Source organism: Syngnathoides biaculeatus, chromosome 3, assembly GCF_019802595.1.
Source record: "Syngnathoides biaculeatus isolate LvHL_M chromosome 3, ASM1980259v1, whole genome shotgun sequence".
Classification (NCBI taxonomy): domain Eukaryota; kingdom Metazoa; phylum Chordata; class Actinopteri; order Syngnathiformes; family Syngnathidae; genus Syngnathoides; species Syngnathoides biaculeatus.
Genome location: NC_084642.1, coordinates 21,084,169 through 21,111,195, shown reverse-complemented (window position 1 = coordinate 21,111,195; position 27,027 = coordinate 21,084,169). Strand labels below are relative to the sequence as shown.

The 27,027-nt window shown below is 39.6% G+C and overlaps 1 protein-coding gene across 9 annotated transcripts in view; it reads left to right on the top strand.

Moving 5' to 3' along the window:
• LOC133498208 (A-kinase anchor protein 13) overlaps positions 1 to 27,027 on the top strand; it is a 150,710-nt gene that overhangs the window by 55,336 nt on the left and 68,347 nt on the right. For all 9 annotated transcript variants that reach the window (XM_061814771.1, XM_061814766.1, XM_061814770.1 and 6 more), the window contains 3 exons: positions 1 to 782; positions 5,298 to 5,374; positions 25,142 to 25,196. The exon at positions 1 to 782 is cut by the window's left edge and continues 479 nt beyond it. In XM_061814771.1, coding sequence (XP_061670755.1) covers positions 1 to 782; positions 5,298 to 5,374; positions 25,142 to 25,196 — 914 coding nt within the window. The remainder of the gene's footprint in view (positions 783 to 5,297; positions 5,375 to 25,141; positions 25,197 to 27,027) is intronic.

Genomic DNA, 27,027 nt, shown 5'->3' with positions numbered 1-27,027 from the left:
CACTCCAGTCCAGGAGTCTTACCAGAATGGCAAAGCATTGACTCATACCCTGGAGCTTTGTGACGTACCCTCTTTAACCGAGGAGAAAGCCCAGAACGAGGCTTTAGTGCACAAAGACCTCCCACCTCTGGGTGGAAGTGATGTAAGCCTAGAATCGGATGTTCCACCTCCAGGAGAGGGAGACCCTCTGCCAGATGTAAACAGCCCAGAACAAAATCAGGAAACAGCTAGTCGGGAGTATATGTCAGAGTGGCAACAAGACCCTTGTCAGCACACTGTTTGTCGGGAGACTTTTTCTGAGTTAAATTTGATGGAGGATGCTGACATTGCTGTACCATCTGGAGAGGAAACACAAGAGAAATCAGAGTGCTCACCGAAAGTCATATCCGACGTTGATCCAGATTCGGGCCTAACCCACGGCTTTTTGAGCGACGATGACATCAGTTTCCAGTCGGTCGGAAGTTGCACAATAGACATATTCCACCCCGTCGAGGAAAGTAACCCCTTCGAAGAGCACCGGTCGACTGAGCAATTCATTGTGGAGGAACAAGATGGTGTTACGCAAAACCAAAGCGACATATGTTTGCAGACATCAGTGGAACCCACTGCCATTTCGGAGGAAACTGCCACTGGTTTGGAGCCCAACTTCCATTCGGAGGAGCTTCCTGAGGCACCCAATGAGTCAGGTGCTTTGGAAGCATCTGAGAGTGATCTGTCTCTAGGCAGAGATGCTTTAGCAGGGACGGTGGAAGATGGAAATCCCAAAGTCGACCTTGGTAAAGGTATGTGTTATATTCATTCACATCTAAGCTTATGGTAATGGAAGGGACAAACCGATTTGAAGGAGCCATACAAAGAACAATATAGTACACAATTTTATATTACGACTTGTTCTTTGGACACTGTTCCTTCGCAAGTATGGAAAACTTTGTAATTTGATTTTGGCAATTTCCTGTTCTGGAAAAGTATGGAAAATGGAAACAATTGTATGGATCATTATTAATGTCTCCAAGACTGTTGCAACAGTTCTATTTTGTAAGACAAAAAACAAAAACACCATTAGAAGCGCAGCTACAATGTCTGTAAAAGCACAAAGAATTGTACCATGGACTTGGTGAATACTTGATTCTGATTGGCCCTGAAAATTCTATAATTCATGTACATGAGCAGCTTTTAATGTACACCTTACGAATGTCTTGAGTTAAAATAAAATTTAAATGAACTTGCAGATGAGCAGGAAAAAAACAACGTGGAGAAAACTCAAAACTACAATTAAGTGATTAAAATGTCTGGCACAAAAATGGACGGATATAAACTGAACACTTCATCGTTGATGTTTTGCAAGATGACCCAAAAAAAATGTATGCCACCGTTGAGTCAACCAACACCAACTGAGCATGGTGTTGCCACCCCGAGCTTTTGCATCAACATTGTCATGTAAATATTATTAGGCTAATAGTTTATTTGCCTCAGGCTGTGTTCATACTGCATGTCAATTTTAATGTTTTTGTTTAACAATGTTAATGTTTTAATAGCACATTGTACCCGGCCTTACATACACCTGATTTTTCATGCCAATGTGAACAGTACAATTCAGATTTTTTTCAAATCTGACCAAGATCTTGTTCATGTGGCTATAAATCAGATTTATATCCAATTTTAGGACAATATGGATTAGCAAATTGCTCTCATCTGACCTGTAAGTCATCAAAAGGTGACAAATGTGACAATTCGAAAAAACACACTAATGCAACGACGGACAAAGGAACTGGAAACAGTGAGTATCTAAAAGAAGATATTTTATAACTGATAAATATAAGAATGTGGTGGCTGGCTCTAGTTCCAAAAAATATTTAAATTTAAATTATAATTTATATTATTTAAATTTAATTATTTGGGTCCATTAACACGGTGCCGCATTTTTGTGCGCGTGCACAACGAGATGTCCCGTTTTGCATGTATGCTTATGATGTCATAGACTTGTTTCATTCAGAGAAGATGGCAGATCTGTTTATGAAATGTCGAGGATTACATAAAAAAAAATGGATTTAACAAAAAAAGAACACTAATTAGGCATCATTCCATGCAGTGTGATTGTAGCCCAAGTCATATTTGACCTACTGTCACAATATTAATAAAAAATACCAATGTGTCTGTTAAAAACTATCCATCCGTCCATTTTCCAAGCTGCTTATCCTCACAAGGATCGCTGGAGTGCTGTGCTTTTCTTTATGTATGTGTTGATTCTCAATCATCCAGGTTATGGACCTGAAAGTTAACTTTGAAGTAAATGGACTGTTAGGTTTTTTTTTTCTCTTGTTTACTGAAAAATTTTGAAAATGATTGAGGGAATTATGTTGTTTGGCTAAAAATACACAAACAATTTACTCAAATGTATTTAATTGTTTACCAAGAACTCAGGAAATTAGGGTCTGGACAAAATTCAGACAAATCTCAAATGTGTAGGAACCCTGCTTAGACCAGAGATGTTAAATTTTAACTGTCACAAAGATTGGGAATCTCCGATCCCTGAGCCATGATTCACAATAGCACATTGTACCCGGCCTGACATGCAATCCTAATGACATCTAAAAGATCAGAATAACTTTTGTAAAACGTCTCCAAAAATTTTTACACACAAATGCTTATAATAGCCATCCATCAATTTTCTTTGCCGCTTTTTCCTCACGAGGGTCGTGGGGATTGCTGGAGCCTATCCCAGCTGTCAACAGGCAGGAGCTTGGGTACACCCTGAACTGGTTGCCAGCCATTCGGTTCAGCTCGGTGGTGCTCGATCCGGGCCAAGGATTTACTGGAAAATTACCAGAAATGAAAGTATTTTGCTAATCTAAATCAACATTTCTTCTTCTTCTTTTCCTTTCGGCTTGTCCCGTTAGGGGTCGCCACAGCGTGTTATCTTTTTCCATCTTGGCCTATTTTCTGCTTCTTCTTCTCTAACCCCAACTGCCCTCCTGTCTTCCCTCACCACATCCATAAACCTTCTCTTTGGTCTTTCTCTTGCTTTTTTGCCTGGCAGGTCCATTCTCGGCACCCTTCCACCAATATACTCACTCTGTCGCCTCTGAACATGTCCAAACCATCAAAGTTTGCTCTCTTGAATCTTGTCTCCAAAACATCCAACTTTGGCTGTCCCTCTAATGAGCTCATTTCTAATCCTATCCAACCTGAACCTCAACATCTTCATTTCTGCTACCTCCAGTTCCGCTTCCTGTTGTTTCTTCAGTGCCACCGTCTCTAATCCGTACATCATGGCCGGCCTCACCACTGTTTTCTAAACTTTGCCCTTCATCCTAGCAGAGACTCTTCTGTCACATAACACACCAGACACCTTCTGCCAGCTGTTCCAACCTGCTTGGACCTGTTTCTTCACTTCCTTACCACACTCACCATTGCTCTGGATTGTTGACCCTAAATATTTTAAGTCCTCCACCCTCGCTATCTCTTCTCCCTGTAGCCTCACTCTTCCCCCTCCACTTTTCTCATTCACGCACATATATTCTGTTTTACTTCGGCTAATCTTCATTCCTCTCCTTTCCAGTGCATGTCTCCATCTTTCTAATTGTTCCTCTGCATGCTCCCTGGTTTCGCTGCATATCACAATATCATCTGCGAACATCATGGTCCAAGGGGATTCCAGTCTAACCTCATCTGTCAGCCTATCCATTACCACTGCAAACAGGAAGGGGCTCAGAGCTGATCCCTGATGGAGTCCCACCTCCACCTTAAATTCTTCTGTCACACCTAAGGCACACCTCACCATTGTTCTGCTGCCATCATACATGTCCTGTACTATTTTAACATACTTCTCTGCCACACCAGACTTACGCATGCAGTACCACAGTTCCTCTCTTGGTACTCTGTCATAGGCTTTCTCTAGATCCACAAAGACACAATGTAGCTCCTTCTGACCTTCTCTGTACTTTTCCACGAGCATCCTCAAGGCAAATAATGCATCTGTGGTACTCTTTCTAGGCATGAAACCATACTGTTGCTCGCAGATACTTACTTCTGTCCTGAGTCTAGCCTCCACTACTCTTTCCCATAACTTCATTGTGTGGCTCATCAACTTTATTCCTCTATAGTTCCCACAGCTCTGAACATCCCCTTTGTTCTTAAAAATGGGAACTAGAACACTTTTCCTCCATTCTTCAGGCATCCTTACCTCAGCTAATATTCTGTTGAATAAGTTGGTCAAAAACTCCACAGCCATCTCTCCAAATTGCTTCCATACCTCTACCGGTATGTCATCAGGACCAACTGCCTTTCCATTTTTCATCCTTTGTAGTGGCTTTCTGACTCCCCCCTTACTAATCATTGGCACTTCCTGGTCCTTCACACTGGCCTCTTCAACGCTACCTTCTCTCTCATTTTCTTCATTCATCAACTTCTGCCGCTGGGCTAAAGATCATGGCTGCTGCGACAAAAGTCTTTGATGCAGGCTACTTTTGGAATTCCCCGGGTTTGGGTTTTCCCCATAATAGAGTTGACTAGTGCCGTTCTGGGCAAAAGCAAACGGAAATTTTCAGAATCCGTATGATTTGCGATGTACCATGTGCCGTATAAGTAAGATTCACCACAAAATCCGTATGGACTACGGCTAAACCGTACGAGTTGACAGGTATGAATCAGGTGCTCTGTTTAACATTCCTGAATTTTCCGTCTTTTGTTGCACCCGTCGCAGCTTTTTGGAACGTTTTGCACGAATTAACGCTGAATGGCCATACGCACAGCCATTCATAATAATGAGAATGTGCTATCTCTTCACCGTGATCTTTCTTTATTACAATCAAGCAGGTGAAGATTGACTAAAGCAGTGAAAAAGATGGCGACTTTCTACCAACATATCTTATATAGGGCGACTGTATGAAAGGGAGCACTGAAACAGGCACTCGTGCAAGTGTCACCTGATGAAGTGTTTACTAGTGCACACTGGAAAAAAAAAAGGTCTCATGTCCGTTAATTTTGGTAGTCTTGAGCCCTGAAAAAAAAAAAAAAAGCTTTGGGGATCACATGAAAAACATCCTCTGCAGAAAATTAAGACGTAGGTCAAAGCAAGTTATCACTCCAGGCAACTCTTACTCCAGTTTGTGTGTGTCTCTGCATGCGGCTCTGTATGTTTACCGGTAAGGAGCCAGGATAAAAATGTCTCCCTTGTTATTGATTCCTGCATGCCTCTGCTTTGTCATGACACCCACCCCCTGATATCTGTGTGTGTGTGTGTGTTTGTGTCCACATCTGTGTGCGTGTGCATGTGTGTGTGCGTCTGTTGTCTGTAGCGGTGAAGGTGATCATGTTGGAACACACCGGGACCACCTGTGCCACAGAAGAAACAGATGAGACCAACTCTTCTATGGTAAGACCCCACAGTGGAGCTGTGGCTGCTTGTTATTGTTGTTGTAATAATCATCATCATCATCATCATTGCTGATGCATAGTGATAATTAGCATCATAAACAATGCAAGACCCAGGGGCCACATTCAGCCCGCCAGGTCATTTTCATGATACACTCAAAATCAAATAATTTCTGTCAACTAACATGATTCCTGCCAAAAATCTTGACCAAAATTTCAACATTCACGCAAACCTCGTGAGGATAAGTGGCTCAGAAAATGGGTGTATGTGGGTACTTCGTATAAAAAAAAAATAAATGCATCAAAATACAAAAAAACAAGATGCTGTACTTACCATTGCAGTGAGAGGTGGATGGTGAAGAATGAATGGAGGCTGTGCTTAGCTATTGCTATGGAAGCATGTGCAGGTAGCCATTGCTAGCGGTAAATTCCTCCTCAGCGTCCCTGCCTTTCTGCTCTTTCAAAGTTAGGAAAATACGTCGTGCCTTTTCCCTTGATGAACACTTGACTGATATTAAGCTTACGTTGATTCTGATCCTCGATCCATAATGTAAGTAATCTTCCCATCTCGGCAATGATTGAAGACCCTTGCCTTGTGATCACTGTATCCTTCATTAGGGCGAAACCATTCACATGCGCTAAATTTACGGGCTTTGTCCTTTAAAATAATCACCATGGTCAACCGACTGAAGCTAAAGTCTTTACCGATGTTTGTCTGTCTTACTCCTTTCTCCAATCTTTTTATGATTTTAAGTTTCGTTTCCATGGTAATTGCATTTATTTTGGCCGGACCAGCAATGCTAAAAAAAACCCAGCTTTCTTCTTTTGGGCCATAATGTGGAAGAAGGTGGGAGAAAAAGACAAATACACTCCCGGCGCACAAACACAGATAATCAATATGCATTAGCTAAGCAGAAACACTAGTTTAGTGCTGTGGACAAAATGGCAGACGAGATACGGTCGCCGTAAAGTCGAAATGTCGTAGGTCGAGGATGTTGTAACCCGAGGACTCCTTGTAATTATATTTTGTCCCTTGGCCTTAGTATCATACAAATAAATAAATTTAAAAAAGATCATACATATGTTGTGATTTCTGGATTTTTTTTTTTAGATGATGTCTCTCACAGTGGACATGCTTCGAAGATTAAAATTTCAGACTCCCTCCATGACTTCAAAGTCGGAGAACTTGCAAAATCGTAGGATGTTCAAATACTTATTTTCCCGATTGTATACAACTGGTATGTTTAGCTGTAAATGAGTTCAATAAATGGATCCCTGAGGCAGAAGAAAAATCCAAGCATTTTTTCGACTTGAAATACTTGAAACATTTGAGTACTCCTTGCAGCCATAGCTTTGATTGGCCGTTGGCAATATCTTGGAAGCCAAACGTTTACCGTGACCTTGCGTTTGGATTATTTGTTGTAGGGTCTTACAATCATCATGACACAAAATTCATCTAGTGTTGCCTTGTTTGTCCTCAATTTACAATCCCCCAGGCCTTCCTCTCTGTGCTGTGGGTGAAATAAAAGAGAAGGATTTTGATTCAGTTTTAATTGCTTAGACACATTTTGCCGACAATAACTCTAAGCATTGCTATTTAATCAGAATTAGCTTTAAAAATAAATGGCTTGAAGAGTATTATATATAATATTACATATAGAGTATATATATTGAAGAGCACTGGAAGTGCAAACTTGCATGCACTTTCTGTGAAGACTATAACTTTCACTAACAACCCAGGCCAGACTTTGCTCATCTTCAGTATTCAACACTTGTCTCTCAGTTGAAGTAAATCTCAATATAAAGTACTTTGATACTAAGTATCACCTTCCTATGTTTATATTCTTTGATGCCATCTTGTGGCACGGGGGTGTTAGAGAAAGCAAGCAAAAATGGGAATAGGTGAGTTTTTCATTCAGTAGCTGAGGAAAGGTAAAAACATGATGAGGCACGAGGGCTCACTATATACTCAGCCCTCTCTTTCTGCCATCCTAAATATGATTATATATATGATATTATAAAATATGATATCTTCAATTGTCAACCTCCAAACAAAGAAAACTCACACTGAAGAGAGAATTGCTGCCGAGCAGCAGTGTATTCTTCTGCTGCGTCACACTGAACTTTGGTGATTTAGTCTTTGGCAAGCATGGTTCTACAAGCAGCGATATATGTCACTTAGCAAGTCTGGAGTAAATCATGTGAAAGCCGACGAGAGTAATGAGGCAAAATTTGCTTACATGCACTTTGAGGTGTAAGCGACATATTTGTAGCCCCCAGGTTATTCTTTCCTTTTGACTAAGGCATTCATGTTTGATATTGTCTGTTTTTAAAGTGAACTTTTGCACGGAGTTTAAACTTTGAAAAATTACCTCTTTGGTTTATACATGCACAAGCACATGGAGGCCATCTTCTCCCCAAAATGTTGCTGACTGACAGATTCCTAGGCAGCTGAAAGCATGAGTGGCTTTCCGCATATTCCAGGCTTGCGGTTTCACATTGGCATTCTTTATTTATTTTTCCCCAAAACCCTGATGTTTCCTCTCCATCCTTGTAAGCAGCACTTGCCAACAGAGGGCAGCCTTCCCTCATCCTTCACTCCTTTCATGCATTTTGCTCCTGTTAAATGTGCCATATTAACCGAGGCTGAACACACTGCAGTAGAGGGCTAGAGTGTTGCCTGAGTTGCATGATCTCACAGTGAAGACGCAATGCAACAATCATGCTGTTTTTTTCCCCCTTACACATTATGTCATAATGCTATCTATGGATCAAAACCATGTTGGTTGTAATTTATTATACAGGAACAACTTGCTGCAGCAACACATTGAATTCCAGTCTAGCATGATATGTTGAAATATGCAAATCGCTTCGCGCAATAGCATCTCATGAAACTTAAATGAGTGTGAGGATATCAAACTGCTACATAAAATAAACAAGTATAAAAATCATTGTGACAATTAAGTGTGGCAGCTGTTAGTTTTATGCACCTCCAGCCTGACTGATGAAATGCCATTCTGCCAATTCAACACCTTTAAAATTTGATTGGTTTATCTACACTTTGCCAGGCTACATCAGACTATATCTCTTTTTATGTTTTTTTTTTTTTTGGTAGAGGTTCTAGGTTCATGGGGTTTAGTTGGGCAGCCTGGGATGTCCTTTATTTGCCAGTGATTTCCTACTAATGATCCAAATCATAGTCACTCAGGGAACAACTTTCGTGTGCATGCATGCATGCATGTTCATGACAAAGATGATTACAATGATTTTTCTTCTATCCTCCGCCCTGAGGGGGCAGGCTGCGCTAACAAACGCTGATTGGTTGAGGTCTATAGCGTCATGTCGTTTGTTTATTTTCTACATTTACAGAGCTGCCATTACTAATGTATGCAGCTGCATGCAAGGGACAAAAGAAGATTTTACATTTTTCTGCTAAGCTGCAAGTGGGAGAGTAGGCTAGAGAAACTCGCCCAGTTACCGGGTGGGAGAGTAGGCTGAAGAAATCCGTCCAGTTACCGGACAGCTGGGCTCCAGTTCGGGGAGTGGTCTCTTTTGCTGCCGACTTGGCAATGAGCTCTGTGATGGAGGGGATAGGTCCTTGATTGGGCATTTTGCTGGCTTTCGCATTGAATGAAAATAGCTTAAAGTTTCCCAGTCGTATGGTGATCTTTGGAGAAAATAATTTGTCAATTTCACTCTCAAAATGCCAGGGAAAAATGCAGTCAAACGAAAATATGTGGATGAACACAATATTTTTACCAGAGCAGGAGACCTCAGATTTTTTGTTGTTGAACGCAAGGGCCAGCCACGCTCAGGCTAATGTGTCAGATGTCTGTTGCATTTCACAGCTTCAAATCTTCACTTCATCTCACTCCATGTTAACATTGACCTGGAGTTTCCAAAAGGGACTAAACTGTCCAGTTACAAGTTGTCACTATGAAAAATCGCACAGAAAAACACAGGCAGTTATTTTTGTTTTTTGTTTTTAAATACAGCATCTAGAGGCGAATGCTTTCATCATATCAAGTGGCTTGGAACATTGCAAGGGTTAAAAAGCCATACAATGGAGGGAAATTTATTTAAAAAACAAACAAAAAAAAGCCTCAGCGATGTCGGTTAAATCTTGTGTCCTGAAAACCAAAATGTAAAACAAATGATATCAGACCTCCAACTGTCCCACCACACCATTGAACAGAGAACATCAGACATTAGTATGGCTTCTGACACACAGTTGCACTCAGGTCTCCAATCATGAGAATATTTTAGTGTTGCATTAGATGAGAGTTGTATCATACAAGAAAAGACTTGGTTGAACTGGTAGTTTGTCAGTTTGAAGAGCACACAATTTCATTTTTTTTAATTACTGGCCTGGGGTCTTGGTACTCTGTAGGAATTACTATTTCTCATCATGTTGGTGTGTGATATTTACAATAAATCTGGTTGAGGAAAGGTACCGTCATTTGTATCATGTGTCTTGAAATATAAAGCGCACACCCAAAGTTGACCTAAAAAAATCAGGAAAACCCTTCTCCAATGTACAATGCAAACGACCAATTTGCTGCTATCCATATGCTCCAAATATTGGGAATTATCTGTGTTTCTATTTTGCTAGTTTTTTTTTGTACTTGATTGTTTTTCAAAAAAATGTCTGAACAACAATCATTCGTAATAATCTTTGTGCATGTGCTGATGTAGCGGTAATGTATATATATTCGGACGGCCCACAGGACACGCTTGTCTTGGTCCCTGTAATTGTCAGAACAGAATCCCTCAACCAACTAAAATAAATTCTCAATGCATTTTATCAATACTGTTGATAACACATATTACAGTCTTAAATAAACTATTTAACACGGTTTAACTTAAACTTTGTGAAAAAACATTTTTTTTTTGCATTAATTGTGTGTATAAAACATTTTGTGCTTAGTGTAGTTTATCCACGACCTATCCTAGGCCAAGCCTTCAAAAGAAGCATCTGACTCATCACGAATCATGAAAAAGATCCATTGTAGCTACCTTAGGTGCATCTCTCTGTGCCATTTTTTTTAATCCGAAGAGTCTTTGTTCCCTGTATTCCTCATTATTGTCAGTGCTTTGAGGCTAAGCTCTACAGTGCTAATACCCCAGCCTCTTGTCCGCCGTTTGGTTACGATTTGTAGCAGCTCTTCTGTAGCGTGAGATCGCTATCAAAACAACAAGAGCTCAAACTCCGTAGAAACAAGCATAATGGCACATTAAAAAAAGCGAGCATTATATTTTTTTGCATGGGTGTGCCCATTTATTTTTCTTCATGTGCCCATTACAGTCATTTCTACATAGTTTGAGCTCTCGTTTTGAACTGCCGTGCTGCTTCCGGGTTGTACATTTGATAATACTTTTCTTTTAAAAGCGGCTGCATAACTAACCCTTGTGGTTGACATTTTTTTTTCTTAGTTTTTACAAACATGGCCTTTTGTAAAAAAGACCAACCACACAAAAACAGCTTTTGTCACATTGAACAATTTCTCATGAATTTATTAATCGGGGCGGCACGGTGGAGCAGTTGTAAAGCGTTGGCCTCAAAGTTCTGAGAACCCGGGTACAATCCCGGCCCCGCCTGTGTGGCGTTTGCATGTTCTCCCCGTGCCTGCATGGGTTTTTCTCCGGCCACTCCGGTTCCCTCCCACATCCCAAAAACATGTAACAGTAATTGGACACTCTAAATTGCCCTTAGGTGTGATTGTGAGTGTGACTATTGTCTGTCTCCATGTGCCCTGTGATTGGCTGGCAACCAGTTCAGGGTTTACCCTGCCTCCAGCCCATTGACAGCTGGGACAGGCTCCAGCACTCCCCCATGACCCTTGTGAGGATGAGCGGCTAAGAAAATGGATGGATGGATAATTCATTAATCGTTTCCACCTTACATTGCTTCTTTGTTGGATAATGATGGATTGGGGCACCTAGTCTTGCCCCAGGCAAGCAGACAAAAAATATTTGGGATTCCATTTATTGAGCAGCTTTCTGACACCCAAGGGGTTAGGTGACTTCCTCAAAGGGGCCTCAAATGGGACATTTCTTTGGAGCAGCAGTCATAACCAGTTTTGCACCATGGACCATGTTCATGTGAGACAATATTTAATGGACCAGCATAGAAACAAGTAAAAACAAATGATTACAAATATGACTGACCAATATGGTAAATGTAATTACTGGGACCCCTGCGCTTGTTTCTCTTTGATGAGCTCATCTCATCTTTTTCCCACTATCTCTCTCTCTCTCCTCCTCTCCATCTTGCGCTCTCAAAATATCGCAATCACCCTCCCCAGAATTACCGGCTGCCGTTTTAACTGTTCATCCACAACAAGCCATGAGTGGTATTGAAATGAAATGTGTGATTGACACCAGCTCAACCTTGTCAAACCCCTGGTGCTTGGCAGTACTGTTGAGTTAGCGCGTGCCAAACACCTCATTTATTTAGCAGATAAGTGACACTAGGATCAGAGGTCAGGGGAGTCACATCGGGGACGAATATGGTTCCACCTGATGTGGTCTCCATCTTGTCAACTACCCTCCCTACTATACTTACACAAAAACCTGCATTGGCTACTGGCCACCCCCATTGTTGTCCTTCTTCCGTTGATTGCAATTCTTGTCAGATTTTCTCGGATCACAGTTCTTTTAGACCAAGACGTGCATTGATTCAGAATAAAAGAAATGTTGTAAAGTTAATCCTCTGCTTCCCCCCCTTCTTTTTTTTGGTGACACATCATCAAGCGCAGCCAGTTTTTTTTTTTTTTTCCCTCTAGGATATGTGGATGAGTCTTGAGAGAGCGCAGACTATAGCCGCCAGTAATCTTCCAAATGCTTGGCAGCCACTCAGCCGTGTCCCCCCTCCACCCAGTGATAATAAACAGTGAAATATGCCATTTCTAGTCCCTAATGCCATGATTATAGTGGATCCTGTAAGGTCTGGATGTGAACTAGTCGACCACAGATTTGTTTGGATGGGGAAACTATTTTTCTCTTAGGAAATAATTGTAGGGTCATACTGTCAGAAGTCCAGTTCCAAATTGTACAAGTTAGGTCCGGGTTAGGGTTTCAAGTTCAGGTTTCAAATGAAGATTTAAAGTACGAGTTGAGGTTCCAAACAAGGACTAGGGTTTCAAAATAGAATTTCAAGATTGGGTCATGGTTTCAGATTCAGCTTGGATACCAGTGTTTGTGTCTGAAGCCTTGTTTAGGTTTTTCAACAAGGGTTAGGGTTTCAAGCCTGGGCTTGGGTTTCAAATTAGAGTGTCAAGCAAACGTTAGGGTTTCAAAATAAAGTTTCATGCCTGGGTAAGGGTTTCAATTTAGGCCTTAAAAAAATTGGTAAAAAATCTGGGTTAGGGTTTTATACAAGGGTTGGTGCTTGGCCAAGGGATAATTTTTTTAGCTGAAAATGTACTGAATCGATTTCTAGCCATGAGTTGTTTTGCATGGTTTTGTTTTAAATGAACCACTATCATTCTTGAATCAAATTGACAACCATGAATCATGATATGAATCAAATCATTGCTAAAAGGAGTCATTACACCTCTACACGATAGGTTTAGCCTATATAATTCTGAACCGCATAGCCTTGACATCAACTGGCCTATTTACTTTTTTATTCATTATTGTCATGAAAAGCAATACTGTTCCTTGGACATTTTTCCTCTTTCAACTTGAAAATAAGTTACAAGGTCCATTACAGGTACATTCCACGTGTTGATGATGATTAGTAAGACTAGCAGATTTTTGTTTTTATTTTTAATGGAAACAGTGTTTTTAATTTTTTTTTTTTTTTTTTCAGAGATGGCAACTGAAGCTCATGTAACATAATAGAAGGGCTCTCAAGGGCTTCGGCTTCTAGTTTTCTTGATTGAGAAAATTCAGTGACACAGACGCCATCATATGTGCTCACCTTGCTTTTCCTCACTATCTGGGAGTCGCCCCCCAGGAGCTTCCCTCTGGTTCTTCCCCCACCCACTAGAGGGCGTTGACCCTCTCCCACTCGCCTTATTGTGTCAACTGAGCGTACAATGGCTGAAATGTCATCGGTCCTACTGTATATGAACTCGTGTTGTTGTCAACTGAAGGAGACAGAGGGGGACATTCACTGAGCCCAGGAAGGAGGTGGGCCCAAGTCAGCCAGAGGCTGTACTTGAGTTTTTGGGAGGGAAAAAAAAGAGGAGGAGGAGGGTGCAGTGGCTGCCTCCGAGTCCAGATGTGAAGCTTGGCTCGTTAGATTTTCTTTCACTCCGCTCTCCCTGGATATATTTTTATTTTTTGGAAGAGTGAGACAATGTACGAACGCTATAAGCGGAGATACAGCCTCTGTGCCAAGGGTGAGAACGCCGTCAATGTGGTTTTAATCAAGGTAAGGCCACCCGATAAGTTTATTTGCAAGCGTCAGGAATGGGATACTAACCCCAGGAGATTTTAACTGCACTTTCACACTAACCCGTGAAAGTAACTTTTTATGAGATTGGTTGAGCTCCTAAAGGTCAGAAACCCTGTTTAGAGCTGTGGAACCTGCAACAGTATAACTTGTGTCCACTGGAGATGATGCAAGGGACTTGTTGATTATAATCATAATCCTTCAAGTTGGAATTCGTATTGCACAGACGAAGGACGACGGTTTTAAATTTGAGTTTCAAGCAAGTATTTGTGTTTCAAATCTGGCATAGTTATCACATATGGATTTCAAGTATTTTTCTAAAAATAGTTTTAAACAATGTTTATAATCCTGGGTGAGAGTTTCATGTTGAGGCTATAAATTAAGGGTTTAGACCAGGGTTAGGGTTAGACCAAGTTTTCGGGTCTCAAACCAGGATAACGCTGTCAAATTTGGATTTCAAATCATGGTTAGGGATTCAAAGAAGTATTGGGGTTTCTAATAAGGGTGTGGTTTTCAAATTAGTATTTGAAATTAGGATTTCAAATTAGGGTTTCATGCATGGTGGTTTTTCATACAAGTGTTAGGTTTTCAAATTAGGGTAAGATTTTCTAGTCAGCATTTCAAACAAGTATAGTGTTTGAAAATTATGCCACTTTATGGAACTTTCAGTAAGGGGTTCAAATGTATGTTTAATACAGGTTCATGATGTTAAATTAGGGTTTTATAACAAGATTAGGGTTTCAAATCCGGCATCATACAAGATTAAGGGTTTCAAGTTTGGGTTTAGTGTTTCAAACCAGGTTTAGGATTTCAAATGAAGGTATGAAGCCTGTATTAGGATATCAAAAAAGGGTTAGGATTAAATGTAAGGTTTTAAAACAAGTGTAATTGTTACGGATTAGATGATCAAAAATAAAATTACGGTTTCATGGTAGGGTTTTAAATCAGGGATTCAAAACAGGGTTAGTGTTTCAAATTGGAGTTGAAAACCAGAATTAGTTTTTTAAAGAAATACAAAGGTTTCTAACGCCTATTAGAGTTTCTAATCAGGAGCGATGTACTGATTCATTCAGTACATTGTCATGATTTATTTATCAACTATCCGACTGGACTGATATGTGCTCGGCAAGTTAGCCTTCCGATAAAACTATATCACCTTAAAAAAACATTTTAAAATGTAATCAATCGATTGACTCAGTATTAGGAAACGATTTCTTGGAAATACGGACAGCAGACTTTTTATGGAGGTGCGTCTGTGTAGTATTTCAAAGAAACACTGGTTTGATTCCTTTTACAATCACTCTATTTTTCACTGACATTCTGTACCTAGAACAGGGATTCTCAATTTTTGGGTCCACCCAAGGACTGCTTACATTTTACCAAGGACCTACTCATAATTCCAAACACAAATTAAACAGTTCTTTTTTAATCAAAAACAGGTTGAACTAGTAAAATCATGACATCATTGTTGTAAAGCTTTGCATTACAAGTACATCAGGAAATTATTTAATGACCACAGTTAATATGATCTAATTCCTTTATAAGAAACAAAATCCATTTAGTACATTTTACCTAATGTGCCTGGTATGCAGACTATATATGGACACTATTTTTCCATTGAATCAAATCAGCAACTATGAATCGTGATACAAATTGAATTTTTGCTCAAATGAATCATGACACTCCTACTCATTAGAGATAAACTTTCAACTTACATTTTCAAACAAGTTTTACTCTTGTAAATTAGGGTTTCAAGTCAGGGTTTATAAAGTAAGTATTCAAACCAGACGAAAGGTTTTGAAGCTAGGGTTTGAAGTTGTTTTGAGGGATTCTTATTGCACTCCAAAGTTGTGCTATTTAAAGTTGGAGTAGCATGTATAGAATCTTTTCTTTTTCCACCACGCCTCAGTTTTTCCTCCTGCTTTGGCGCTTTGTGTGTGTGTGTGTGTGTGTGTCATTTTTGCACGTTTGTGTGAGTGACTGTGTTGCCGATGTTTATTATTGGTGTAGCTTGGCTGTGCCTTCCCATTCAATAATGGAACCACTCATCCTTTCCATTCGACAAGCTGGGCTCAGTGGCGTGATTGCAGATGATTGTAATATTGATTATGTGTTTGCTCTTCATCTTATCTCCATTTTCTTCTGTGAGACTGAAGTCAGACGGAAAAATGACAGAAGCGACACATTGACGAACTATTTACTGGTGCTTGAAAACTTGTTAGGGTTAGGGTTTCAAGCCTGGGGTTTGAAATTAGGATTTCAAACCAGACCAGGGGTAGGAATTCAAAGAAAGTATTAGATTTCAAATGAGGTTGAAGGTTTCAAACTAGGGTCTTAATTGGGGGTATACAGAAGCAATCTTTCTAATTGGGCTAATGTCACGAGGATCGTCTCATTTTTTATCTCAAAGCTCCGATTTTTATCATGCAGTTACCCACGCGATCATAGCAACAATTTGCCAAGGTGCCAAGTTAGTAGTAAGAAGTAAGAATGTACTATATGTTGGTTTGTATATTGCAGTTGTAAGGCTTTCAATCCAGGTTTAGGGTTTACAAACTCAGGTTAAGGTTTCAGTTTAGGATCAACTCAGTGTTAGGGTTTTCCATTAGATTGACAAAGGTGAGTTTCAAATTAATCCTTCAAGCCATGTTTATGGCAATTTAAATTTAAGCATTTTCAAATGGGTTAGGACTTCTTCTATTGTTGTCACTTCACCTTCTACCCTCACAAGGAACAAATACACTACAATGATGTACCAAAAAGGGCAAAGACCTCACCAGCTCCGTCCAGCAGTCTACATCCTAATTAACTTTAAAATCCATTGACAGCCGTGTTGCTAAACTATACGATGATGGTGGTGATGTGTTTTACGGGCATTAGGACGGCAGGATGTGAAATTCAAGCTGGAGTCAAGTCATTTGGCCCAGAGCCAAAACCAGCTGCTATTCCGAGGTTGGAGGAAGACGTCAGCCCACTGCCACCGCTCAATTTTTTTTTTTTCCATTTCTCCATGTTTTTTCCCATGGTATGATAGCGCTCTCTCTTTCTCGCAGTCGTGCTCTCTTTTTTGCACATGCTCTCTCTCTCTCTCTCTCTCTCTCTCTCTCTCTCCTCTCCTCTCTCTCTCTCCCTCCCCCTCTCTCTCTCTCTCTCTCTCTCTGTCTCTCTCTCATCCTTTCATATCAAACAGGAATTGACATGAGCTAATTTAGACAGTGACTGAAATGAATTCTTAATTCTGTGTGCTGGCTGTGCAATGCAATAGATAATTCCTCAATAATAGCAGAAAACACACTCCCTGTGGCCTGAAACTCTAACCCATGCTTGGAAAAACTTAATACTTGTTTGACACCGTAACCTGAAAACCTAGCAATGTCTTGAAACCCAAATTTGAAACCTTAATACTTCTTTGTAACCCTGGTTTCAATAAAAGAATCAGAAAGAGTGGAATAAAATGTCATTTATTTTCATTATACCGTACTTCACAGTGTACAATTAAAAAGGAGAACTTCTCCTGTAGCAGTGCATTCAAAAGTGTAAGGTAAAAGTAAATGCATAAAAAAATAGATTAATGAAATGGGGTGGAATGGTGACTCAAACGATTTAAGGGTTGGCCTTCCTTCTGACGAGAAGGGGAGGTTCAAATACCGGCCCCATCTGTGTGGAGTTTGCATGTTCTTCCCTTGCATGAGTGCGTTTTCTCCGGGTACTCCGGTTTACTCCCACATCCCAAAAACATGCATCAATTGGAGACTCTAAATTGCCCCTAGGTGTGATTGTGAGTACGAATGTTGTCTATGTGCTCTGGGATTGGCTTGCAACCAGTTCAGGGTGTACCCCGGCCTCTGCCCAATGATAGCTGGGATAGGCTCCAGCACTCCCCCTGGCCCTTGTGTGGATAAGAACACTAACTCAGAAAAATAAATGGATGGTATTGCAAAGTATGTTAAAATCACCATGCTTTCACATATTAATAGCATGATTTGAAGAAAAATGTTGAAAACATCTTTTTTTGAAGCAGTAGCCTAATCTTGAAACATATAACCAAACACTTAATGCCCTAACCTTAACTTAAAACCTTAAGACTGAACACAGTTGAAATCCTAACCTTGGTTTGAAACCCTTATTTGAAACTCTGATCTGTCAACCTAACAAACAAATCAATCCAATCACATATCCTAAGGAGAAAAAAAACAGAATCTTTTTTTTTCTATCCTTTTTGGGGGTTTTTTCTGCCACAACCAAGCTGAAAATATAGGATTTTATTTGGCTTGTTGATAATAATCAAAATGTGCATTATTTTAGTTTTTCAATGTAATTGTGTCCTATACTTTGTACACTATATTATAATGATTATATTATATTACTCTCCATCCTTCCATTTTCTGGACCGCTTTTCCTCAGATATCTTCAGGCAAGAGCCCGGGTACTCCACGAACTGGTTGCCTGCCATTCGCAGGGCACATACAAATAACCATTTACCTATACAATCACACCTAAGGGCAATTTAAAGTTTTCAATCAACCTACCACCCATGTTTTGGGGACGTGGGAGAAAACCAGAGCAACAGGGGAGAACCAACACTGGGACTGGGGGGACATGCAAACCATCAGACAAGCAAGGCACGATTTGAACTCAGGTTCTCAGAACTATGAGATAGATGTGCTAACCAGTCAATTTTCGTGATGACGATCAGTAAAAGGCCTTGGAAATTTGACACATCACAGAAAAGACTTGCAAACAAGCCAGACAATTAATGAAGGCATAAATTAATTGCAAAGTTATGTGAAATCAGGCTTCAAAATAGACAGGAATTGAGACATTCTGTCAGCTTCCAAATGTTGTGGGCTATATGCTCTTAAAATCCTTTACTCCTCAGAACTTTCAGCAAAGAGATGTGGATACCAAGTGACCCACATTGCACTGGCTCTCTTGGGCTGCAGAGAAGCAGCCTCTGACCCAACGTAATGACCGTACACCGTGCTGCCAGAACATTTGTCCCTTCTTTGAAATTCATAGGTACAATACGCTTGTGTGGCCGCTGAAAATTTGGCATAACTTGCCATAGCTGTGCACTGGTCCCCATGTATGAATTATTATTATTATTATTATTTTTTTAACCCTCGTCCTCTATCTCTCCTTGCGACATGTGGCCAGTAATTATGAGGCTGAGAGCCGTAACATCGTTGTGCTGGACTTCAGGTGGCCTCTCTAACTTCTTTCAGGCTGGTGATGAGCATCGTATGGAATACCATCCATTTTCTAAGTCTCTTATCCTCACAACGGTCATGGGTGTGCTCCAGCCTATCCCCGCTATCTTCAGACAGGAGACGGGGTACACCCTGAACTGTTTGCCAGCCAATCGTAGGGCACATAAAGACAATCATTTGCACTCACAGTCACACCTATGGGGTATTTAGAGTCCTCAATTAACCTACCATGTATTTTTTGGTGATGTGGGAGGAAAGCAGAGTACCCAGAGAAAACCCACACAGGTACGAGGAATTAATGCAAACTCCATACATGCAGGGCCGCGATTTGAACCCTGGCCCTCTGAACTGTGAGGCAGACACTCAAACCAGTCGAACACTGTGCTGCCGCAAAACTAATATATAAACCTAATTCTATTGAAGTTGGGACACTGTGTTAAACAAATAAACAAAGAATACAATGATTTGCAAATCATGTTCAACATAAATTTAACTAACTTGTACAATGACAAGGTATTTGGGTTGGACAGTGGCACAGCTGCAAAGCGTTGGAATCACAGTTCTGACAACTGGGTTTCCAATCCTGCGCTCAGCTCTGTGGAGTTTGCATGTTCTCCCTGTGCCTGCGTGGGTTTTCTCCGGGCACTCCGGTTTCCTCCCACATCCCAAAAACATGCATTCATTGGGCACTCTAAATTGCCCCTAAGTGTGATTGTGAGTGCGCCTGTTGTTTGTCTCTTTGTGGCCTCCGACTGCCAACCAGTTCAGGGTGTACCCTGTCTCTTGCCTGATGACAGGTGGAATTGGCTCCAGCACTCCTGCGACTGTGTGACTTCCATTATTGGGTCAAGTCACACCTGACATTATTTCCCATTCGTTAGAAATTAAATGAGAAGTAATTTTTTCATATGTGTTCAGTTGTTCTGGAAGTCCAATCACCAGATATAAAAGCCACTCCTTCCATCTAATTCAAGACCTCAAAACCACTTTCTTCACTCCGTACACAGCTTTGCAACTTCTGACATGTTTTCGAGTTATTGTATTTTGCTGTTCAATTTGCTTTGGTACTTATCCTGTGTTCAAGATTTACAGGGGAATCCAAAATGACCCCAAATTTCAAACTGAAAAGTAAAAGTCGCTTGCTTCATGGTGCTGCTGCCACGGCTGCCTGACATTGACATTTTGTTTGTTCAAGTATGGCTTCTGTTTATACAATGCGAATCACATGTACAGCGCTCCTCACTGGCTAATAAGTGAATCAATAATGAATTGCGGGGCGAAAAATTCCAATGTATTGATTAATCAATATTTTTATCCACCCCTCCTAAATAAGGAGTGAGCATGCCATGCAGCAAAAGGGTAAGATCACTTCATTGATAATAGTGAGTCGTGTAAAGAGAAGAAAGTACAGTAAAAATTGGAGATGACAAACTCTGAATTAGTCTACGTTTGCCACGTTACTTTGGGTGTGCATATGTGTGACCAGCTAATCTGGCGTGTTTGTTTCCTCTCTGTCGGCTCTGTTTGATATCCAAATACAACTTTTTGCGATGTTAGCACATGGATTTGTGTGTGCATGTGTTTGTTTGAGGCCTGATCTATGCATATGAGTGAGTACACAAGGTCAAGGTCACCAGCCTTTTTGAAACTGAGAGCTACTTCTTGAGTACTCATTTATGTGAAGGAATACCCATTGTATACACTCTACTGAAGGGACAAATTTGCTCAAATTACCTGTAATTACGGTAAATGTAGCCCTCCTTGATTATGGCCATAGTAATAATCTCAGTTACAGTAATTTGATCAATATTGTAATCACGATTATTCCTCATGTCAGCAAAATATTTTCATCACACTTTTTCTCAACTGTATGTAACAATTTTCAGTGCAAAATAATTTTTGAAACAAGAATAAATGATGAATAAAAAATAAATGTATTCCCAAAAATTCTTTACCAAAAATTTTAGCAAGGGATAACTAAATACCATAATCTATCGAAAATAATGCGCACATTTTTCCCAAAATAATTTCAAAAAGTTAATAGAGCGCCTTATATTTAGGTATGGATGAAAAGTAAAAAATACAATCACATTGTATAGTTGTGCACAGGTACAGAGAGGTAAAAACAAGGTATTCATATACTGTACATTTCGATATGATATTCGATGTCTTATTTTAGAAATTTATATTTACTATGGTAATGTCCGCACCCCACCTGACCTCTATGACCTCCTCGGGGAGCTTGCATTTTACGATCCTTAGCGTAGCATGTTTTCTTGGTACTGTTCCAAAGATCAGAAACGACTGCCCGTCAGTTTGCTTTCACTTAAACTTGGACAAAAAATGTCGATTACAACGGCTAGTTGTGCAGCTGCTATTAAAAGAAATGTGTCCTCACTCGTGTGAATGACGCCACCAAACAAGAAGCACCGCGGCAGTCCGAAACAACGATAGCTCGCCTCAATGGCTTCAGGTGGGTATCCAAACAACGTGAGTTCAAACTACGCAGTATGAGCGTCATGGGTGCATTAAAAGAAAAAAAAAAACAGGAGAGCGTACACAATTGAAATGCTCGCTTTTTAAAAAAATAATCTGCCCATAAGGCCCGTTTCTACGTAGTTTGAGCTCATGTTGTCTTGATAGCCACCTGATACCATAGTAAAAGCTGCTATAGATTGGAGCTGAATGGAGGCCGAGAAGCTGCGCTGCAGAACAAAAACTCTTGGAATTCAGAAAAGTTTTCCTCACAAATGCAATGGATGGCAGAGAGGATGACATGCTTTGGGAGCAAGATGAGATGTTCATGATGCAATGCAGGAGGCACCAGAACTGGACCAAGTCATCAATGATGAGTTTGACAGTGATGCACCAAAGGTGCAAATGGATGTTTTTCAGAGTGGAGATGACTCAGATGTTTCTTTTGAACTCTTGGCCAAGGATGTGTAATGTGGAGGATAAACTGCACTATCCACAAATGTTTTATGCACAAATATTAAATGCAAAAAAATGTTAGTCAAACAGTGTTAAATGGTTTATTTATTTGAGACTAATATGTGTTCTCAACATTATTAATAAAATGTTATGCCATCATTGAGTATTTTAGTTGGTTGATGTATTCTGTTCTGACAATTGCAAGTTTGTCCTGTGGCCTGTCCCGAGATAGATATTACCGCTACATCAGGATATGCACAATGATTATCATTAGTCATTGTTGCACGGATTTCTTTAAAAAAAACAATACCAATACAAACCTAACAAAACAAATACATATAATTCCCAATATTTTGAGCATATGGGTAGCAGCAAATTGGTGGTGCGCATTGTACATTGGTAGAAGGGTTTTCCTGATATATATATATATATATTTTTTTCTTTTTCTTTTTTTTTTTTTTTAGGTTATACTTCAGGTCGCATTATACTCGAGAATTTATGGTAAATATGCGATTACGAAGTGCAATCACGAATTACACCTTAATGGAAGAAAATACGGTTAATGCATAAAACACAATAACATTGGACTGCAAGCAACAACCTTTCAGTTGAAAAGCCATCAATTAACACTTCTCCATTGTTCTGCTTGACCACTGCTCAGCCGTACACAGTCAGAAACTGCAAAGAACTTAACAGTTGTGATTTTCCTGATTTCATTGTGGTGAGGCCATCTGAAAAGTTGAAGTCAAGGTACCTTCTATAGCAATTGTTAATAATTACCTATTGTGACACGCTGCCTCTTTGCCAACATGCTCAAATGGACAACTTTTAAAATAAAAGATTCACATATTACTACACTGGATTTACTACATTTTACTACATAACTGCTACATTGGACATCACTGCTAATTCAAGTTTTATTTTTAAGTTAGCCATGGAGTGGAGTTGCAGTGCTAAATGAAGCCTTAATCATAAATTTTCCACCACCGGTGGCTGGCTGACTAGGTGGCGGGCACCGTGGCAAATGACGCACTTTTAATATTCACCATTGCTCACATTTTAAATATAAAAAAATAAATAAATCACAGTTGATCAGGCTCATTCAATTGTCACAGGCAAATTCCCATCATGCTTGAAATTCCATTTTATTGTGCAGTCCTAAGTATATTCAGCATTAACAATTAATGCTTTGACCCTAGCCAGGATAAACTAGATTCGCTAGATTCATCTCTTTTAAGGCACTCATCAGGTTAATGATTTGTCACAATAATTTTGAACAATTATTTGACAAGGTAGGAAACTATTAATATGCAACAATTTTTTTTTATGAATCTCTGCAAGCTTTTTAAATTTTCAAATAATTACTCTTAATTTTCATCGGAAAAAACAATGTTGCATCAAAGTGAGCTATTTTCACAATAGGCCCATGGGCTACTTATGTAGTTGTTGGGGGCTGCGTCGTGTCTGCCATAGACACAGGTTTCTCAACTCTTGAGTCTTTCCTGTCTTACTCGGGACTCCTTCTGCAAATGTCACACTTGTGGGGCTTGTTTTTTTGTCTTTGGTCTCCGCTCAGTCAATGACTTTGCTGTCTTTTTTTTTTTTCATTTTTTTTTTTTTTACGTTTGTCATGACCTCGGCACTAAGTGAGCTTGCCCACAAACCGACTTTCTTGTGAGAATGAGAGATAGTTGTGCTTATTTGAGTACAAATAAAAGCAGTTTTGGTGATTATGTATGCCGTATTAAAATTTTAAATGCCTGAACAAAGTTATTGTGAGTTTTCATGATGAAATTCTTTGAGACACCTGTTTCAGACATACATGTCCACCCAATTCTATTATCATAATCACAGGATGTACAAAAGATCTTAAGAAGCCATGCTTGAAATTGAACTGAACATTATGGTTTGGAACAACCATTTTGGGTGTATTTGGGTTGTTGCATCATGTGAAATTTCAGAGGAGAGCTCATTAGTTTACATTTGGTTATACAGGGTTCTACGAACCACCAGTATGACTCACTGTCATCTCCTGATAAGCATTGTAGTGTTATGAGCCAAAAAGAACTCATATAGGGAAGGAGAAGAAACTTTTCAAAAAATGGGATGTGTTTCATAAAAAAGCTATTGTGGTATTTTAAAAATGTCTTTCAGTAAAGCCACTTGACTGAAAAATTAGTTATCAACTAACAAATTTTTTAAAAGTTGTTTAAAAGATACACTGTTTCATGTAATTTCTGTCCCAAAATTAAGATCAGTTGACTCTTACCTACTAAGTTTTAAAAGCTTGTGTAGTGTATCCTGTAAAAAACATGCAGATTTGAAAAAAATGACGATATGAAATAAATGTTCCTAACCTACAAAGCTTCATGTAGTCCATACAAGAATTTAATCATCAGTTTACTGTAATGCCAGAATCAGTTTTTAAATCATAGAAAAGATCTGGTGTTTCATGTAGTCCATCACAGAATTGATAAAATGCTTCACCACAAGGCAAACTCTTATTAAATATTCGAGTGTTGTCAAGCCACTTGATATGGATATAAAGTCAGTTTAAAACAACAACAAGAAATTCCATGTAATCACTACATTTAAACATTGAGTTGGAAACCACATCTAGTAAAATTGTTTCAGTAGATTTACACCAAGATTAAAAACCACCTGACCCTGTCCTAACGTTCTTGACATCGCAAAGCTTTCAAATAGTCTAAGCGATGTAATGTTTCAAGGGCAAGGTCCATCACAGAATTCTAAAGATGGCTGTGATACAAAGTTAAAAAAAAAAAAAAAGCTTTTTCAGAGGTTGTCAAATGTTTCCATTATCTATTCATTATCTATTCTTTCCATTACACAAAGGGTCTGTTGAGTGAGATGTCAGTCAATTCTGTCAAACCACCGAAGCTTTTAGAGCCACCTGCAAAGACATGGGGGTGCAGTCTTGAGAGGGCTGTCTTTGATTGCTCTGTAACGAAAACTAACCCTGAAAGGTTGTTGCGCGTTTTCACACACAACGTACACTTGCGTACATACACAGTTGTTGTATAGTTTTCACAGTCAACCCATCTGAGCCTTTCCCCCTATCCCTCGGGTTTGGGGACGCTGTGGGCCTCGCAGTCGCCTCTCTTCCTACACTTCCTGATCGCCGCATCTCTTAGTCTCGCCGGCTGACGCGTGTCACATGTTGCTGAGGCTGATTCAGTCTTCCTGTTTCCTCCCTCCCTCGTAGATTCACCGCGACGGTGAAACGTCCTTCCAACAGCCACTCGACGTGCAACAATCAGGTAAGATTTACTTTCTTGCTGTTTTTAGTAACTTTAAACTGATTATATATAAATATATTTGCCAAAGATTTTTCGTTTGGTAACTTACTTTTCAGATAAAACTGCCTTTGTCTACTTGTCCTTTTGTTCGTGAAAATAGTTAATTGGCCTTGTGACTTTCCACATGTTCAAATGATACTGTCCAATGTGACAGACGCTCTCTGACTGGTGCCTTGGGCTACTTTGTTGAAGAGTGACTCACTAACCCGAAAAAAAAGACTTCCTCTCTACGACTTCTATTTTCTCACGCACTACATGTCATTTCTGTCAAGACAGACCACAAGTATTGCAGATATAACAGGCTTTGTTGGCATAATGTCACTTTTTTGGGGCATTTGCACCTTGAATACACAGTGAACTCAAGGTATTTGCGGGGCTTAGGGACAAAAATCTGTGCTGAATAGCAAAAAAAAAAAAAAAAATGCAACATCTAGATCCTCCCTCTAAAAATGTTTTCAATTGCCTATATTAGTAGATTAAATCCTAAATATACCACAAACTCTGATCACAAAATGCTTTAATCTTTGGCTGCACAGTATGAAAAAAACTGCCCCATTTTTTTAACCCTGCGATATATATATATATATATATATAATATATATATATATATATATAGTGCAATGTTAATAATTTTAGAACATACATATTACATGTGAAAACCAGCGCATGTCTTTTCCCCTCCCTTGAAAAACTATGCTCAGTACAGCACAAAATAATACGAGGTAAATTGTATGAAGTCTACCTGTATTTAAATGCAGTGTAATATTGAGGAATGCACTGTAATTTAATGTGCACTGTAAATGCATTGTAATATTAAGCAATAATTAAAATATTTTATTTTCATGCTCAGTTCATGTCTATATTACTTACTTAGCCTATCCCACCTTATTTTATTTACTCGGGGTCTACTCTGCCTCTCGCCCAGAGTAGACCCCGAGTAAATAAATAACCTTTTGTTTACATGTACTCACATTCACAACTAGGGCTGAAAAGAGAAAGTTATGCATTCGAATGAGGTGCTGAAGGAAAATAAAGTTGGAATTCCCCCTTTTCTATCTGGCCTTGTGATCAAACAATGACAAAACAACTGTAAATATTTTAATGTAACACATCTTGACAGCCAAACCATTTTAGTGGTTGTGTTTAATCAAAACCTGTGTTTTGGTTCATAATAGTGTTTCACATAATGGACTTTTAATAAGTGCTCTCACTGTGAGCTTCCCGCTGAGGAATATAAACAAAAATGACACTAATAATTCCATTTTAAGCACTGTTTCTGTCTTTTCCTCAACGTTTTGTGGCTATAGTGTGGAGTCTGTATGGGACTGTTTTTGGGTCTGGACATAGACTACGGTTCTTCAGTTAGTAACTTGTTTTAAAGGATGTTGCCATGATCAAGCGAGACCGAGCGAGCTGTTACCCTCCAGTCTGTAGCTCACTAGGTTGTTAGCTCCCGGGCTAGTGAATGTAATAAGTAGTTAACTTTCCCTAAAGTATCTCAGTTGTGTGCATTTACACCTCCAAAGCCATTCTGCCAGCAGCTCACTGTTTCATGAGCAATGCGCCGTGTGCAAGGAGGGTTTAGAGTCGGTTTCACTTTTCTGAAATAAGTGACAAAAATAAACAAATACATGCGTGCCTCCTTTAATATCAGTCAAATCTTAGAATTACCGTAATTTCCCGCCTATAAACCGCGACTTTTATCACACGCTTTCAACCCTGCGGCTTATGCTGTTTGCTATTTTTTTCTAATGGCCGCAAGGGGGCACTTGAGCGGAAAACGTAAGAGTGA